Source organism: Capsella rubella, unplaced genomic scaffold (genome assembly GCF_000375325.1).
Source record: "Capsella rubella cultivar Monte Gargano unplaced genomic scaffold, Caprub1_0 scaffold_7, whole genome shotgun sequence".
Classification (NCBI taxonomy): domain Eukaryota; kingdom Viridiplantae; phylum Streptophyta; class Magnoliopsida; order Brassicales; family Brassicaceae; genus Capsella; species Capsella rubella.
Window position 1 is genome coordinate 16,059,796 of NW_006238917.1, and position 14,788 is coordinate 16,074,583.

General features: G+C 32.4%; 3 protein-coding genes across 3 annotated transcripts; 1 reads left to right on the top strand and 2 right to left on the bottom strand.

Moving 5' to 3' along the window:
• Window positions 1-49: 49 nt before the first annotated feature.
• On the bottom strand, window positions 50-3,640 carry LOC17880601 (probable galactinol--sucrose galactosyltransferase 5). The gene is made up of 5 exons (XM_006283090.2): window positions 2,650-3,640; window positions 2,005-2,380; window positions 1,737-1,914; window positions 1,291-1,658; window positions 50-831 (listed from the first exon to the last, which is right to left on the bottom strand). The coding sequence occupies exons 1-5, from the start codon at window positions 3,519-3,521 to the stop codon at window positions 274-276; spliced, it is 2,352 nt and encodes a 783-aa protein (XP_006283152.1). The 5' UTR covers window positions 3,522-3,640; the 3' UTR covers window positions 50-273.
• Window positions 3,641-7,654: 4,014 nt separating this feature from the next.
• LOC17878243 (replication protein A 70 kDa DNA-binding subunit C) lies at window positions 7,655-8,764 on the bottom strand. The gene is made up of 5 exons (XM_023778579.1): window positions 8,618-8,764; window positions 8,264-8,531; window positions 8,042-8,138; window positions 7,834-7,958; window positions 7,655-7,743 (listed from the first exon to the last, which is right to left on the bottom strand). Exons 1-5 carry the CDS (start codon window positions 8,762-8,764, stop codon window positions 7,655-7,657), a joined length of 726 nt encoding a protein of 241 aa, XP_023634347.1.
• Window positions 8,765-13,288: 4,524 nt separating this feature from the next.
• Window positions 13,289-14,512, top strand: LOC17878073 (probable transcription factor At4g00610). The gene is made up of 2 exons (XM_023778580.1): window positions 13,289-13,519; window positions 13,709-14,512. The coding sequence occupies exons 1-2, from the start codon at window positions 13,289-13,291 to the stop codon at window positions 14,510-14,512; spliced, it is 1,035 nt and encodes a 344-aa protein (XP_023634348.1).
• The last annotated feature ends 276 nt before the right edge of the window (window positions 14,513-14,788 follow it).

The window sequence follows — 14,788 nt, forward strand, 5'->3', positions numbered from 1 at the left end:
TAAAGTCTTGGTCAATGTTATGCATATTTGCATTGAAATGAAGCAAAACTTAAAAAGCTAAAACCAAATATTATATTTCATAAATAAATATGAGAATACTAGTGGCAATGCAAATTCAACCAATGAAAAAAAAAAAATCATCACTTAAAAAGCCAACATAAATTGTTCACTCTCAGAAACCATGTAAAAAAAACGGCTCGGAGTTGTTGTGAAAACTCAACGAACGGCACGGAGTTTAGAAGGAAAACAAATAAAAGGAAACCTTCAACTTCTCTAAAACACGTACTCAATAGAAGACAAACCCTCTGGACCAGACCAAGGCACTTGCACCATCACCATTGAGTCTTCATAACCAAACTCAACAACTCCACCATCAATCAAGCAGCTCACAGGTTTTCTCGATGCGTAAACCCTAAACTCCCCAGCACCAAAAACTCCGACCTCAACGGATTCATCACGGTACACCAGAGAACTGATCGCACCGCTTGTGTTTAGCATGTTAACCAGTCCAATCGGAGCAAACCGGACTGAGTTACCTTCAATGGTCACAACAGGGGAGACAGTGATCAGCTCAAACTTGAACGGCTCTAAAGTGAGCTCCAGGTCGTCGTTTGGTCCAGACAATACAAGCTTCTTGGATTGAGACAAGAACAAAGCAAACTCTTCAACGTTTGCAATGGAGATTGGGTTCTTTCCACTGTTCCATTCAACGTCACTAGGTCTTGTTGTGGCTGTTAGCGTGTTAACATATTCAGAAAAACACTGGTTGCGTCTGGTTTCTCTGCACCATCCTCCTCCTTGACAGTTAAATGCTCCGATAATTCCAGTATACTGTTGTGGACGAAAAAAAAAAAACAGATCAAGAAACAAGATTGTAATGAACAAACACAAACTTGTGAATCAAGAACGAGTCAAATCATATGAAACTCAAAAGAACCATTGAAATTTCATAATTAATCCAACAACTACAGTCCAATAAGTTCTCATATACAAGCTTTAAAATGGGCTACACTTGCTTCATCTCTAACCAGACTATTTAATAACAACTTGAGCCATAAAAGAGGTTTGATTAGCTACAAATAGACCCAAAAGCCCCTATAATTGTCAGAGTCAGCCAAGATTATATTATCTGCAAAGACCAAACTATATTTATCTGCTAAAATCAAGGTTATCTCATTATGGAGGTTCTAATGGATCCTACTTGCTTAACCCTTAAATCATGCTAATTAGGGTTTCAAAAGAGCCCAATAACAGTCAATTAAGAGCTTATGAAAAGAACTTATTGTTTACCTTGTTCAAGTTCCAAATCTTGAGCATGGTTTTGCCATCATGAAGAGGATCATCAAAGAGACGATCACGAGTCGGAAGAGCATAGTACTCACACCTCAAAATCGAACCGTTGGGCAAAACCAGACGTTTCAAGAGATCAAAATCATGCTGTCCAACACAATCACTGATGTAAATAGGCCCGCCCGAAATGGCACGAGAAGCAGCATGGAACTCAGCACAAGGGTGCGTGGACTGAAACATGTCCCAATCAGGCTGAATGAAATTTCCCATCCAGAGACTGTTGTATGCACAATGGACCATGTGACATCCTTGTAGCCAAAACGTACCGTTTGGATCTCCCGATGGATCAGTACACCAAAAGTCATCACCTAATCAAATAAATCATTAATTTATGATAAATAGTCTAATATCTTTATAGATTAAAAAAATAGAAGTAGAAGACTTACCGACACGACCAAGAGCGATGGCTTCAGTTCCAAGGAACATGAAGTCATTACAATGCTCCATACTTGCAATAACGCCGTTACCGTTAAAATGCTTATTCACTGACGACGTCAACGCCTTGAAGTAAGCTTTGGCCATGTCAACTCTCCCGCCATATTTCTCACACAACATCTCCAATATCTGTAGTTAAAATCAAAAGCCACGTGTCAAATATTTAACGACGATACGGAAAACGACAAAATAATCCGTTAACTCGGACGGCAAACTTACGTGGATGACATCAACTTTAACGCCGTCAATACCGGCGTTTTGAAGATGAGAGTGAAGACCTTCGTAGAACTCTTTCGCCAATTCCGGCGAACAAAGTCCGATACCGGTCTCGATGATCTTGTCGACGGCGAGATCTTCCATCGTGAGTTTAAGTCCCGGCGAAAGCTCTGGCCGGATGATAGTTGACGGCGGCAGAGTCGGAGCTTCAGGACGGAGACCTCCCCAGTACCCACAAAGCGCGTGCCAGACGTAGATGTAATCAACGGTGGAGAATTCTTCTTTCAGATCTCTGACGAAAGCTTTCATCCCGACGTCGTTTTGATCTTTCGGAGACACGTAGTCTTTGAATTTGTGGTTCTCTTCAAACTTCAGAAGCCTGTAAAATTAAATCAAACCGGTGTGAGTATTACAACAACCAAAACCATAATTACGGTTCAATAACCCGGTTAGATTAAGCCAATACAAAATCTCAGTTATAACAACTTACTGTGACTTAAATTCAAACCAATCCGGTTTAAGCATAGTTATACTTGATTAAACCAGGAAGGGATCAATAATCATATGGGATTAACATAAGACTTAGTAAACCAAACTTAACCGCTTAAACAATCGAAAAAATAGAGTGGTAAACCGGAATAAACCAACCTGCAAGGCATTTGTTCACCGGCGACGGTAATATTCATCCCTTCGACATCAATACCATCGGAATCATGTCCAATCGATTGCCAACCGTCGTCGATAAGAACCAATCCCGGCGGACAACCACCGTCGACTAAACACTTAACACCTTTATGAACGCCGTCAGGGTTCACCGTCAAGTAAAAAGCGTCCCAAGTGCACCACCCGAACTTATCGACGATTCCCGGCGGCGATTTCTCATCAAGAAGCTTGAACGTATTCATATGAACCCTAATCACTTTCATCGCGTCTTTCACTAGCTTGAACGGGTCATCTCCGGCGTGGACGTACACCATCTGACGAAACTCCGACCCGGTTACTTGGGTCGACCCGGATTCGACACAGACCGCCACGTCATCGTTTTCACCGGGTTGGAAAGACGAACGGAAGGAGCCTTCAAGGAGAGGCAGCAAGAGAACGTAAGGACGACCCGACCCGGATCCGGATCCAGTACCCGACCCGGAGTTTTCAAGAATGATGATCTGAGTCTCGTTCTCGATGTCCCGTCCGTTTGACCCGACCCAATGAGTAGTCCACCAAACCTTGAAACGGAATATGCTCATGAAACGAATGTTCTTGAGTTTACCGATGGATGCCACGTGGCGGCTTTTAGGCTCACCGTCGAGTTTAAACCCGACGAAAGAACCTGCGGAGACGTCGAGAGGCACACCGTCTTTGTCGGTTAAGTAAGGTGAAGCGGTGAGCGTGACGTTAGCCGGAACATCGGTTAAAACGACGTGACCATTGGCTAAGAGATTGGAATCTTCTAACCGGAAAAGAGGCTTTCCGGTAAAGTCAACACCGTTGGTACCGGACTTGATCAAACTCGGTGGAGCCATTTTGCCCGACGAAGTTGTAATGTTTCGGACAAGAGATGTTTAAGGTTAAGATGGATGTGGTGGTGAAGGAAGTATAATTTATAGAGACTATAAGAATCTTAACACTTTCCAAATTTTGATTATACGATAAGATTATGGATTGAATGAAATGTTCGTTGTACTTATAGAGTCATAGATTTATATGTCGACCATGGAATGTGTGAGAAAGTGAAATCTTCTTCTTTCTTTTTTTCTTGTATTTTTTTCGTATTTTACTGATTTATTTACCTTTTTCATATGTTTGTTTTCATTATTTTTGATTCTTTCTAAATCTTTACGTGGGACAGAGTTGATTTGTGACCATTAGATTTGGTCGTTGTTGATTTAATACGAAGAGAAATAAAATATTGTATAGATGGTTCTAGTCACACGGCTCTCTTAACATTTGTTTTATAAAGTTTTTATTTGCATCATAATTGCGCCTTTAATTGACCTACCGACAAATGTAACTTTCACGAATCGACCAATGAAAATAACTCAAAATATTTAGTTTATAAATATTCACTCAAAACTTGTTAAGTTTCATTCATTTCAATTTTTGATATGGGAAATTAGAGAAAGAAGAAATGTGACAATTCCTAAACTGTCTATATAATCTAATTGATTCGGATGTTTAATGTTTTCAATATAGGCATTAGTCTGATTGACTGATAACGTCACGTTCCTTTTGTATACCAAAAAAAAAGACGAAACTATTTTTGAGACTTTTTGATATTTGATTTCGCAATAGACCTGTTATTAAATTCATTAATGAACTATATCATAGAAGAAAGGGTTCGATTATGATTTTTGGTGGACTTGAAAATGTCACTATACCATCCATGGTCGTTATGTTTATTTTTGGTTAAAGATTTTTAGTTTAGATTTTTTCGATTTAAGATGTTGATTACATTTTCGTTATAACAACAGACGATGCGTTTGTATAATTATGCGATAAATATAATATATATTAAAAACATGAAATAACGTTTAAGTCAATAACAAATATTGGTTTAGGATTTGATTGTGTGTCGGTCTAATGACAACTAGATTAAACTATACATCCACGTATTTTAGAATACGCATGTTGAAGAATTCAAGCCTTAAAAACTAATCTTCTAATTGTGGAATTGATTTTGACCATATTAAAACTACTAGTAGAATTTATTTATGGTGAATATTAATATAGATCAACATTAGAGTAAACGTGGAAATTAATTTATACTACCTACATCTCCAACGTCTAAACTTAATTTCTTATGTCTCTTTCGAATCCTTCATCGTCTCGTTCAAGATGAAATGAGACTGGTTTGTTATTGTTTTATTTGTTAAGACCTTCTTCGTGTGCAAAAGATGTTGGTGAGTGGTGACTGACTTGTATAAATGATTTGATTTTGTTGGCACTCCAGAGAGCATTAAGCAAGAAGAACATTCAAAAAGTCATTATCCAAAATTAAGGGTGATTAGGAGGCCACGTACTATCTCTAATTCCGTATTTCTTGTCTCTTTTACAAACCGACCAAAAAGATTAGGTCATGTAATGTTAGTTTGGATAACAGTCTTTGTGTTACGAGAGAACTCTGCACGTGGAGTTGTTAACACAAAGCCAACGCTTAATTTTTGAAACGTATGACGAAAGTAATCCAACGGTCGTGTGAAGCAGTTACCTTTCTATTTCTTGCACCGACTAAACATAAAACAGATTTTATTAAGTTTACACTTTTTATTTGTTTTAAAATTCAACCATAAACAAGTAGCTGTACCTACCTGATTAAAGAGATAATTGGAGAAGCAAAAACAAAAAGTTCTAATTTTCAATGTAAGAAAAACAAAGTTTTAAATTTTGTGGTTGAAATTTTATGTTTGAGGGATTTGCATTCGTGTTAAATTATTTACTAGGTTTTAGTATTCAGCTTTTAGATGTCATGATTTACAAAAATGCAAGTTCTATGGTTTAATTTTAATGACTATATTAGGTTAAAATTTAAAGGTTATTATTTTAAAACCTTGTTATAAAAATATAGAGTATTTTCATAACATTACTTGCTTGATATTTCCATCGTTTTTATAACTTTTTTTGTAAAAGGGTTTGCAATTTAAAAACTTATGTCTAATGGGTTTACACATATTTCCGGAATATCCCATCTAATAACCCAATATGGCCCAATCCATAACATCAACCAAACTAAATCAATCGAAAAACAAAACCAATCCGGCTTCACAGAACCGAAATTAACCAGTTACTGCAAAACCTAATCTACAAACGAAGAACTCGCCGTAGCCGCCGTCCAAACCTGCAGATTCACACCAGAGTAGGTCTTCCAGTGCGCCTGGACGCCGTGGGTCGAACAGAGAAGGTGATCAACGATCCGTTTGCCTCTTCGCCACCGTAGAGTAACTTTGAGGAAGAGGAAAAAACTGAGCTATCGTTGTCGAAAAAATTTCAGGCTGCCGTGAGATTGAAGACAGCAGGGAGTAGATCTAGGAACCATTGACAGTGGCTTAGGTTCACCTTGCCGGAGTCGACCTCCCCCATCGAGCAGCATATATAAATAAGAGAATATAAAACAAATATATATATATATATATATATATATATATATATATATATATATATAAGAGAAAATCCTTTTATGCTTTTTTTTTCTTTGACAATTACAAACCGTATTTCTTTACCAATCAAAAGTAAAAAAATGATAATATATCCTAGGAAATAGTAGCATTTTGAAAAATATGTTTGTACTTTTACTATGAATTCGGTGCAAAGTCCTAGACATCTACATTTAATTATACAAGAACTTGTATGCCACAACAACAACCTAACATAAATATACTTTTATTTGACTAGCATGCCACACATGTTTTTTTTTTCATGCAACACATGTTAATACCATACACTAGAGATATCTTGACTAAAAACTTCTGTTACATGTAATCTAAATTGTAAAAGTAAGATCCAGTTGCGTTTCAAGGTGGGCATGAGGGCAACGTTTAAACAAACCAATTTGACCGGTCTGTTTTAGTCACTGTCAAGATCAAGTCCTAAATTATCACTCAGTTTGAATCTTATTTTATAGTGTAAAGGGAGTTTTTGATACATTTTATTTCAAGTGATTAAAATCTACATATCACCAATATTTTTGATAAATTTTAATCCTGAAAATCGGATTATTTTCATTTTCAAAGATTTATAAAATTTGAATTTTTTCTTAGGTAATATATATGTGATCCACTCCGGTTGTACAAATGGACATTATTCGATTGGTTATACAAATGAGAATATATTTTTGGTTTTATTAAACTGTCCTAATTTATTAAACTAATTTATTGACTTTCCTAATTATCCGATTTTGTTTCCATACTTATTTAACTGAATATTTTTCAGAATATATATTGAAAAATATTTTAGGATATATATTCTACATTTTTCAGAACATGTAGTAAATCGTAGGATACATATTTTGAATTTTGCAGAACATAGAATTATTTTAGAATATGTATTCTGAATTTCGTAGAAGATACAAAATTTCGTATTCTGAAACTTTTGCAACATGTTTTCAGTTCTAAAATTCGTAGAACATGTACAAAATGGTAGAATGGATAATCTAAATGTTTCAGAACATAAGAATACGTAATCTAAATTTTTTAGAAATAAGAAAATGTTTTCTAAACTTTTCAGAACAAAAATCATCTATGTGAAAAACTATTATTTTTCAAAAGAATTCAAAAGTATTTTCTTCAAATATAATTTATAATGACTTATTTACACTATTTGATAATTTTCAACTTTAAAAAACCCTTAAAAAGTTTTATTTATATGTTAGTAGGGGTAGTGTAGTCAAGATTGACAATTTCCAAAAAAATGTATATATGGACAAAAGTTTGAAAATATGTCCCTTTTTCCAATTTTCCCTTAATAATAAGCAATTACGATTTAACAGTTTTATAAATGTTTACCAACAAAAGATTTATAAGCTTTAAAATAGTATATTACAAACGTATGTGTTAAAATAGTATAGGTTACAAACATATACGTTCTAACCTAACACCACAAATCTTGGCATATACCAATAGTTTATCGATTCTCAATTATCTATACTATTTTAAGTAAGAGCTTACTTGGAAACAAAGTCGACAATCTCAGGAATGTCAGGATTAATCAGAAGTAAAGACATGTCGTAAGCATTTGAGATCAATCTTTGACCTAAAAAAAAATAAAAATACAAACGTTTGTGTGGGAAGGTCTGAAAACATTGTTTAGCTAATTGCTGAAAATATTTTATTTGTGACTAACCATTGAACATGTTTATCTTTGCAAGACGAATCAAGCAATTAACTGGGCTACCTTCTGCCTTTTCACATTCATCCCACATGTTTTCAGCAAATCTCCCCCACAAAGTACAGGACAAACGGTTATCACTGCATATTTTTGAATTGACAAAATTATTAGAGACCAATAAACCGAATGTACAAAAGAAAATATCCATCATTGAAACAATTACCTTGTGTCTCTAAGTTCTATTTCCAACCGTTTCGATATTTTGCCATTTTGATCATGAGTTTTCATAGCTCCAACGCTCACGACCTGTCCTAACACATCTGTCATATTTTCATATGCAAAGAACCATTAATATCCGCACATACATAAATGACAAACCGAATTCATAAACATAGTTTAGAAAGCTGTAATATCACAAGATTGTTTCATGGTTAAAAATTCTCACCAATTAAAATGTTCTCATTGAGACCATTCTCATCGAGGATGTTTCCAAAGTCAACCAAGTCGAGAAACATGTCATCGGATAGGATAGGTGAGCGGCCTATGACCGTCGTGTTAGTGAAGGTCATCTTGAAGGCATGTTTAGTTGCTCTATTTCTCCCCATCGATTTAGTGAGCTGAAAATTCTCAAAAGTCTTCCACTCTCCTGACACTATCATTCTGTGAAACTTATTCACTTGTTGCTTATTAACAGTTGCATGGATCAGTGTTCCCTGCACAATGATAGTATTTAGTTAGTATAAAAATGAAAACATATATAGAAATAACAAATAAAATATGAAACTATATATATTCAGACCTCCAGATCTGCAAAAATCATCTCAATGGTTTCCCCATAATAAGAAGTGTACTGCCTACAAGAGTGTACAATCTTAGCTTGCACCTTCCATGTTGTTTTGAAAGGTTTGATCAGAGCAAGACTTGTGATACCATTAGTTTTTGCCATTTTTTGATAGAAATAATGTGTTTATCGCTAATAATATTTTGGGAGGATTATAATTCAACGATGGATTCTTCTAGTATTTATATTAATACTAATACTAACTGAACTTAGAATATTCTTAGTATTTATTATTTTCATATATTTAGTTTTTAATGTTTGATATAGTTTCGAAATTGTTGAGTACGATTTTTTTGTTTAAGAAAAAATTAATGGTTGAAGTAATGAAGAAATTGTTTGCTATATTTTAGCATAACTCTAAAATTTCCATCGATTTGAGAGTGACTATATTATTTAATCATCTCTAGCAAAATTTTCGTTGATGATGATTAATTAAATTTTATGAGTTTAATTTGTTATATAATTGTTTCTATAATTAAGGGATTTCAAGTAATGAACAAATTATTTAAATTTAGTTATTAATATTTATTATAGTTTTGAATTTCGAAATTGTTAGGTATGATTTTTTTGTTTAGTTAAAAAATTTAATCGTGATTTAATGAATCTAAATTAATGAATAAATTGTTTGCTATATATTAGGAATATATTTTTAAGAGTGATTATATTATTTAATCATCTCTAGCAAAATTTTCGTTGATGATGATTAATTAATTTTTATGAGTTTAAATTGTGATATAATTGTTTCTATAATTAAGGGATTTGAAGTAAAAAACAAATTGTTAACTATATTCTAGCATAACACAAAAATTATCGTCGATGAAGGTTTCATTTAATATTATTAGTTTTCATAAATTGTTTTTATAATCACATTGGTTTTGTTTTACTTTTTTTTAATGTATAAACTATGATTACTTTATTCAAAATGCTTCCATTTTAATAGTATAGATAAGAAGATGTTAGGGATAATTAAGGGTGATAGATCGTAGAAATATTTTTTTTTTTTTTGTCATTACGTAGAAATATTTTTCTAAGCAAGTATATTATCTAAAAAAAATAAAAATAAAAAAATAAAAAATCGAAATGATCTAAAAATATTTATAGAAAACATATTGATTTATTTAATATAGGTGTTATGGAATCTTAGATTAGCTAGCTTACCTTAATTGTAGGATAATTGTTAAGGTATAATTTAATGACTGATTTTTTATTTTCACTTTATTTTCGGAAACATATATAGAAAATAATATGCGATTAATAAGGGATTTAGGTAGAGTTAATTAAGGAAACTCGTAATCAATTTGAAAAATTTATGAAAATACCCGAAAATATTGTGAGAATTAATATTGAATGATTTAATTTTATAAAACAATTATCAGTGGCATTGTCTGTAAATAAGTTAGAACTCCAAAAAAAATTCATATGTTGCTGCAAAAATGTTGTGATAGATTATATTTTATGTAAATTTAAAAATTATATAATCTTAAAAACTAATTAGATTTTATGTAAACCCAAATTTGTAGTCATACACACTTAAAAACATATCTATTCAATATTGTTTTTAAAAAGTTGGATCTTTAAATTGTTAAAATCTTCTCTTTTGGATCTTCCCAACTAATTTCTTGCAAAAAATAATCAATATAAAAAAAATCTATTAAAAAAGGGTGATTTTGAAAACTACCATGTTTTAAAGTTTTGTTTTGAAAACTACACCTACCCTATTAAAAAAAAAATACATTTTTCTAAATATATAGAAAAACAATTCTGTCCTGATTTTTTTACCAAAAAAATTCTGACCTGATTTAATTTAAATGCTTCATTTCTCATTTATAAAATACAAAATTTAAAGGATAAAATAAACTAAATAGGAATATATATATATATATATTGTTATTATATTTTTCTAAGATAATTATAGATTATTAAAAAATACTAAATCTTAGAATTCAAATCTATAGTTTAATATTTATTAAATTTATATAAAGCCAAACAATTTCACAATTCAACTATATTATTATGTTTTTTTTGTTAAAGGGTTAACTATATTATTATGTTTATGCGTGACTTTGTTACGAATCAATTGTGTTCCTTCATGACTACGTTGATTTTTTAATCTTATTCTACAATTTTTATGAAATACTTTTTCGTATAAATTTTTTTCATAGAGATTTCTTTGTGAGTGAAAACATGCGTATGTTTGTTGTTATGATTATGTTTATACACTTTGACCTTATTACGTAGATTGTTTTTTCTTATACTACCATCTATACTATTAAAAGGGAAGCATTTTGTATAAAGTGATCATAGTATATACAATTAAAAGCATTATATACAGCCTACAAGTACAACTACAATTGTTTTACTATTTTTACTATTTTTTAAGGTACAAGTACAACTGTCTTTAATAAAACTAAATCGTATCGTTGTTTTTGTTTAACCTAATTTAAAAAAAAAAATCAAATAGTGACTTGATACTGGTTTAGAATATAAATGTTAATAACATTCCTAAAAGTTACGTTTACAAACATAATCCCGTACGTACATAATATATTTGAAAATTTTATAACAAATTTTGTTTTTGAAATCAATCCCGCACGTACGTGCGGGTCCAAATCTAGTATGTTTATAAAAGAATTTACGTAGAAATTGATAGATTCTGAAAATATATATAACAATATTACATGTTCAGAATTCTAGGCTGTTTTTGAAAGAAAATAAATAAAAATAAGGATTGTACTTTTGCTTAATTGTATCTTTTTCAACTTTCATTAAATTTCAGTAAGACCATTTTAGTAATTTTGTATATCTGAAAAATAATTTTAAAAATAAAAAGAATACAGAGGTTACTTTTCAAAGGTAAACTTGAAAAAGAGGAGTTTTCCAAATTTTCTCTTAAAAATTGTAATCTCCATCAATTAGCACATACTATATAACAGCTCAATCAGTAATATACTAACCATATTTGAGATCTTATATTTAGCAATACAAAACTTCAGAATCTGAATCTTATAGATACGATTTTAAATGTACTAACCGTACTTTGAATTGTTTAAATATAAATTAATTAACCATGTTTACTTATCAAATGTGCACACAATAATAATTACTATCACCTAAAATATAGATATTTTTAATTTAAAAAATAACCTAATTATAGGAACAAAAAGAATACGAATGCAATTAAAGAAAACGTAAGGTAGTTATATTATAACTATCAAAACTTCACTAAAGAATACGAATGCAATTAAAGAATACGAATGCAATTAAAGAATACGAATGCAATTAAAGAATAGTCCATAATCGTAATTAGGTTTACCTCAAAAATATATGGTTTGACACTTATAAGGAAAAAAATTGGTAGTTATATTATAACTATCAAAACTTCACTAATTTGGTAAGAGTCAACTTTGGGACGTTTAAATCTCTATTTTGGGACGATTATTTTAACATTTTCAAGTATATTTTTTTTATAGCATGTAAATGGTGATTTATAAAAAAAAAAAACTAATCTTATTGAAAATAATGGGTACAAAACGGGAGCGGGTAATTCGAAACAATAAAATATTATCCAATTTTTTCATTATTATGTTTGACAGCTCATAGTTCAACATACAATTTGGATCCGCTATCATGTCGATCCGACATTCACAAATTTCATGAAAGCAAACCAATATTAGTTCATGTTATAAATGCTATAGCGAATAAATATATCTACAAATACAACTCTACATTTGTGTGTAAGTCTAAATCGTTGACCTATTTTCTTATATGTTTGATTAAAGTATACAATTTGAAATAGGTAAATAGTTAAAATGCTTATGGGATGGAAAAACATAACATATTAGGACGCACGAGAAAAGATTTATGTCCCGAAATTGACAAACCACATTTCTTTTACTATTTTTTTAAGTTATTGTCTTTAATAAAACCAAATCATATCGTTCTTTTTGTTTAACCTAATTTAAAAACAAATCAAATATTGAATTGGTACGAATTTAGATTATAACTGTTAATAACATTCTTGAAAGTTATGTTTACAAACATAATTCCGTACGTACATAATATATTTCAAAATTTAAGAACAAATTTTGTTTTCGAAATCAATCCCGCACGTACGTACGGATCTGAATCTAGTAAAATATAAAGTTTTGATGCTTTACATTTTTAGATTCTTGGAAGTTGAATCTAAAATTATGATTTACATATTAAAAAGATAGAACACATATAACAAGAATAAAATTTCAAAGTAAAAAAGTAAAAAAAAACTATTGATTTACTCTTTTTTTTTTGCTTTGTGTGCAAAAACGATTCATTTACCCTATAAAAATTTATTAATTGAACAACCTCATAAAAAGTAATTATTAATTGTAAAACAAAAGAAGTAATTATCAGTAGTACGTCCTAGGCTAGAATGATTAATGTATGCAGTTTCTAGCCAATCAAAAGAAAGAACTCCAAAGGACTTTTGAACATTAATAATAAAGCCACCGTTAATTAACCCATTCACAAAATTACTTTTTATTAATTTTTTTCACCTTTTTATATCTCTCTTTACTTCTCTACCGTCACACACTCACATCAAATTATTCCGAAACTTCTTAAACACAATTCTCTTTTTTTTCCAAAATTCCAATGGCAAAGAAGAAGCAATCACAGCCTTTGGTCACTCCATCCACGGCGAAGAAGCCGTTGCCAGTCTCATCCACGGCCAAAAAGCAGTCACAAGTCGCATCCACTTCGAAACAACCACCGGAAAATCCATCTCCGATGAAGAAGAAGCCGACGGAAATCGCATCTCCGGTGAAGAAGCCGCCGGTACTCGCACTCGCTTCAACTTCTAAGAACAAGAAGCAGCCTGAGCCGGTGAAAATTCCACCACCACCGGAATCTTCCAGCGACGAAGAGGAGGAGGAGGAGGAGGAAGAAGGATCGGGATCTGAAGAAGAAGAAGAAGAAGAAGAACCCGGATCTGAAGGAGAAGAAGAACAAGACGAACCAGTCAAGAAAGTTCCAGAAACTGCTGCTGCTCCTGTTGTGTCTGTAACAAATGAGAGTACAGATTCAGAGTCTGAATCTGAGACTGAGGGTGGTGACTCCGAAGCTGAACCTGAGCAAGCTACACCACTTCGTGTTGCTGCTTCTCCCCCAAAGAAGAAGAGACAAAGTGAAGCTGCTGCTGCAACAGAAGCGAATCCTTCAAAACGTGCTAAGACAGAGGGCGAGAGTGGAACAGAGACTAACAATAACAAGAACTCTTTGTTTAAGAGAATTTGGAGCGAGGAAGACGAGATTCTCCTACTTAAAGGAATGGTTGATTACAGGAGCAGCACAGGTAAGACTGCTTTAGAAGACGTGAATGGCTATTTCGAAACTGTGAAAAACTCAATTAGTTTCGAAGTGAGTATCAGTCAGTTCAGTAGCAAAGTCAAATCTTTAAAGGGTAAGTATCTCAAGAAAATTACGAAAATGAAGGACGCTGGTGAAAGTTCTGTTAAAAAAGATCCTCATGATCGCAAATGTTTTGAGCTAGCGAAGATTGTTTTGGGTGATTATGTCGGTTCTACTAAAACTGCTGTTGTGAAGTCAACGAGGAGGAAGATTAAGCTGGACAATGGTTCTTCCAAGGCTGGTGATGCTGAATGGTTTGGAAACTCGTTTATTATCCGTGCGATTACGAGTTATGGTCCTGTGGCTGATGAAGAAGCTGTGATGGGGAAATGGAGCTTGGTGCCGGTTAAGATGAAGAAGAAGATTGAGGAAAAGTATAAGTTGTTGAAAGCTGATGAGCTTAAAGTCTTCTTGCTTAAGAATGAGATTTTGAACGATGTAAGTTCTGAAATCTCTAAATTTGACTAGTTCACTAGTTGGTGTTTTGAAAGATGCATTTGCCCTTTTTTTTTTTGGTTTCGTAGTGGAACTCTTTGATCTCTTGTTTTGTTTTATCGGTTGTATCGGCTAATTGTGTTATCAAATGCATCTTTGTTTTGGTTTTTTTGGGGTTTATGTAACAGCAAACAATCTAATGGCTGATCTTAATTTGCTACTATGGTATTTCATAACTATGTCATCCATTGTTAGCTTTTCTGCATATTTCTTCTAGTCGTATGGTTGCCACATACTCTCTCAAGTTAT

Excerpts from the sequence above, each read along its gene's own strand:
- LOC17878243 (XM_023778579.1), bottom strand. The coding sequence starts at position 8,764 with ATGGCAAAAACTAATGGTATCACAAGTCTTGCTCTGATCAAACCTTTC. Across the intron at positions 8,532-8,617 it reads TGATTTTTGCAGATCTGGAG|GGAACACTGATCCATGCAAC; the intron begins GTCTGAATATAT and ends ATCATTGTGCAG. Across the intron at positions 7,744-7,833 it reads AAAGATAAACATGTTCAATG|GTCAAAGATTGATCTCAAAT; the intron begins GTTAGTCACAAA and ends ATTTTTTTTTAG.
- LOC17878073 (XM_023778580.1), top strand. The coding sequence starts at position 13,289 with ATGGCAAAGAAGAAGCAATCACAGCCTTTGGTCACTCCATCCACGGCG. Across the intron at positions 13,520-13,708 it reads ACAAGAAGCAGCCTGAGCCG|AGTACAGATTCAGAGTCTGA; the intron begins GTGAAAATTCCA and ends GTAACAAATGAG.
- LOC17880601 (XM_006283090.2), bottom strand. The coding sequence starts at position 3,521 with ATGGCTCCACCGAGTTTGATCAAGTCCGGTACCAACGGTGTTGACTTT. Across the intron at positions 2,381-2,649 it reads GGTGAACAAATGCCTTGCAG|GCTTCTGAAGTTTGAAGAGA; the intron begins GTTGGTTTATTC and ends TTAATTTTACAG. Across the intron at positions 1,915-2,004 it reads TTAAAGTTGATGTCATCCAC|ATATTGGAGATGTTGTGTGA; the intron begins GTAAGTTTGCCG and ends TTTTAACTACAG.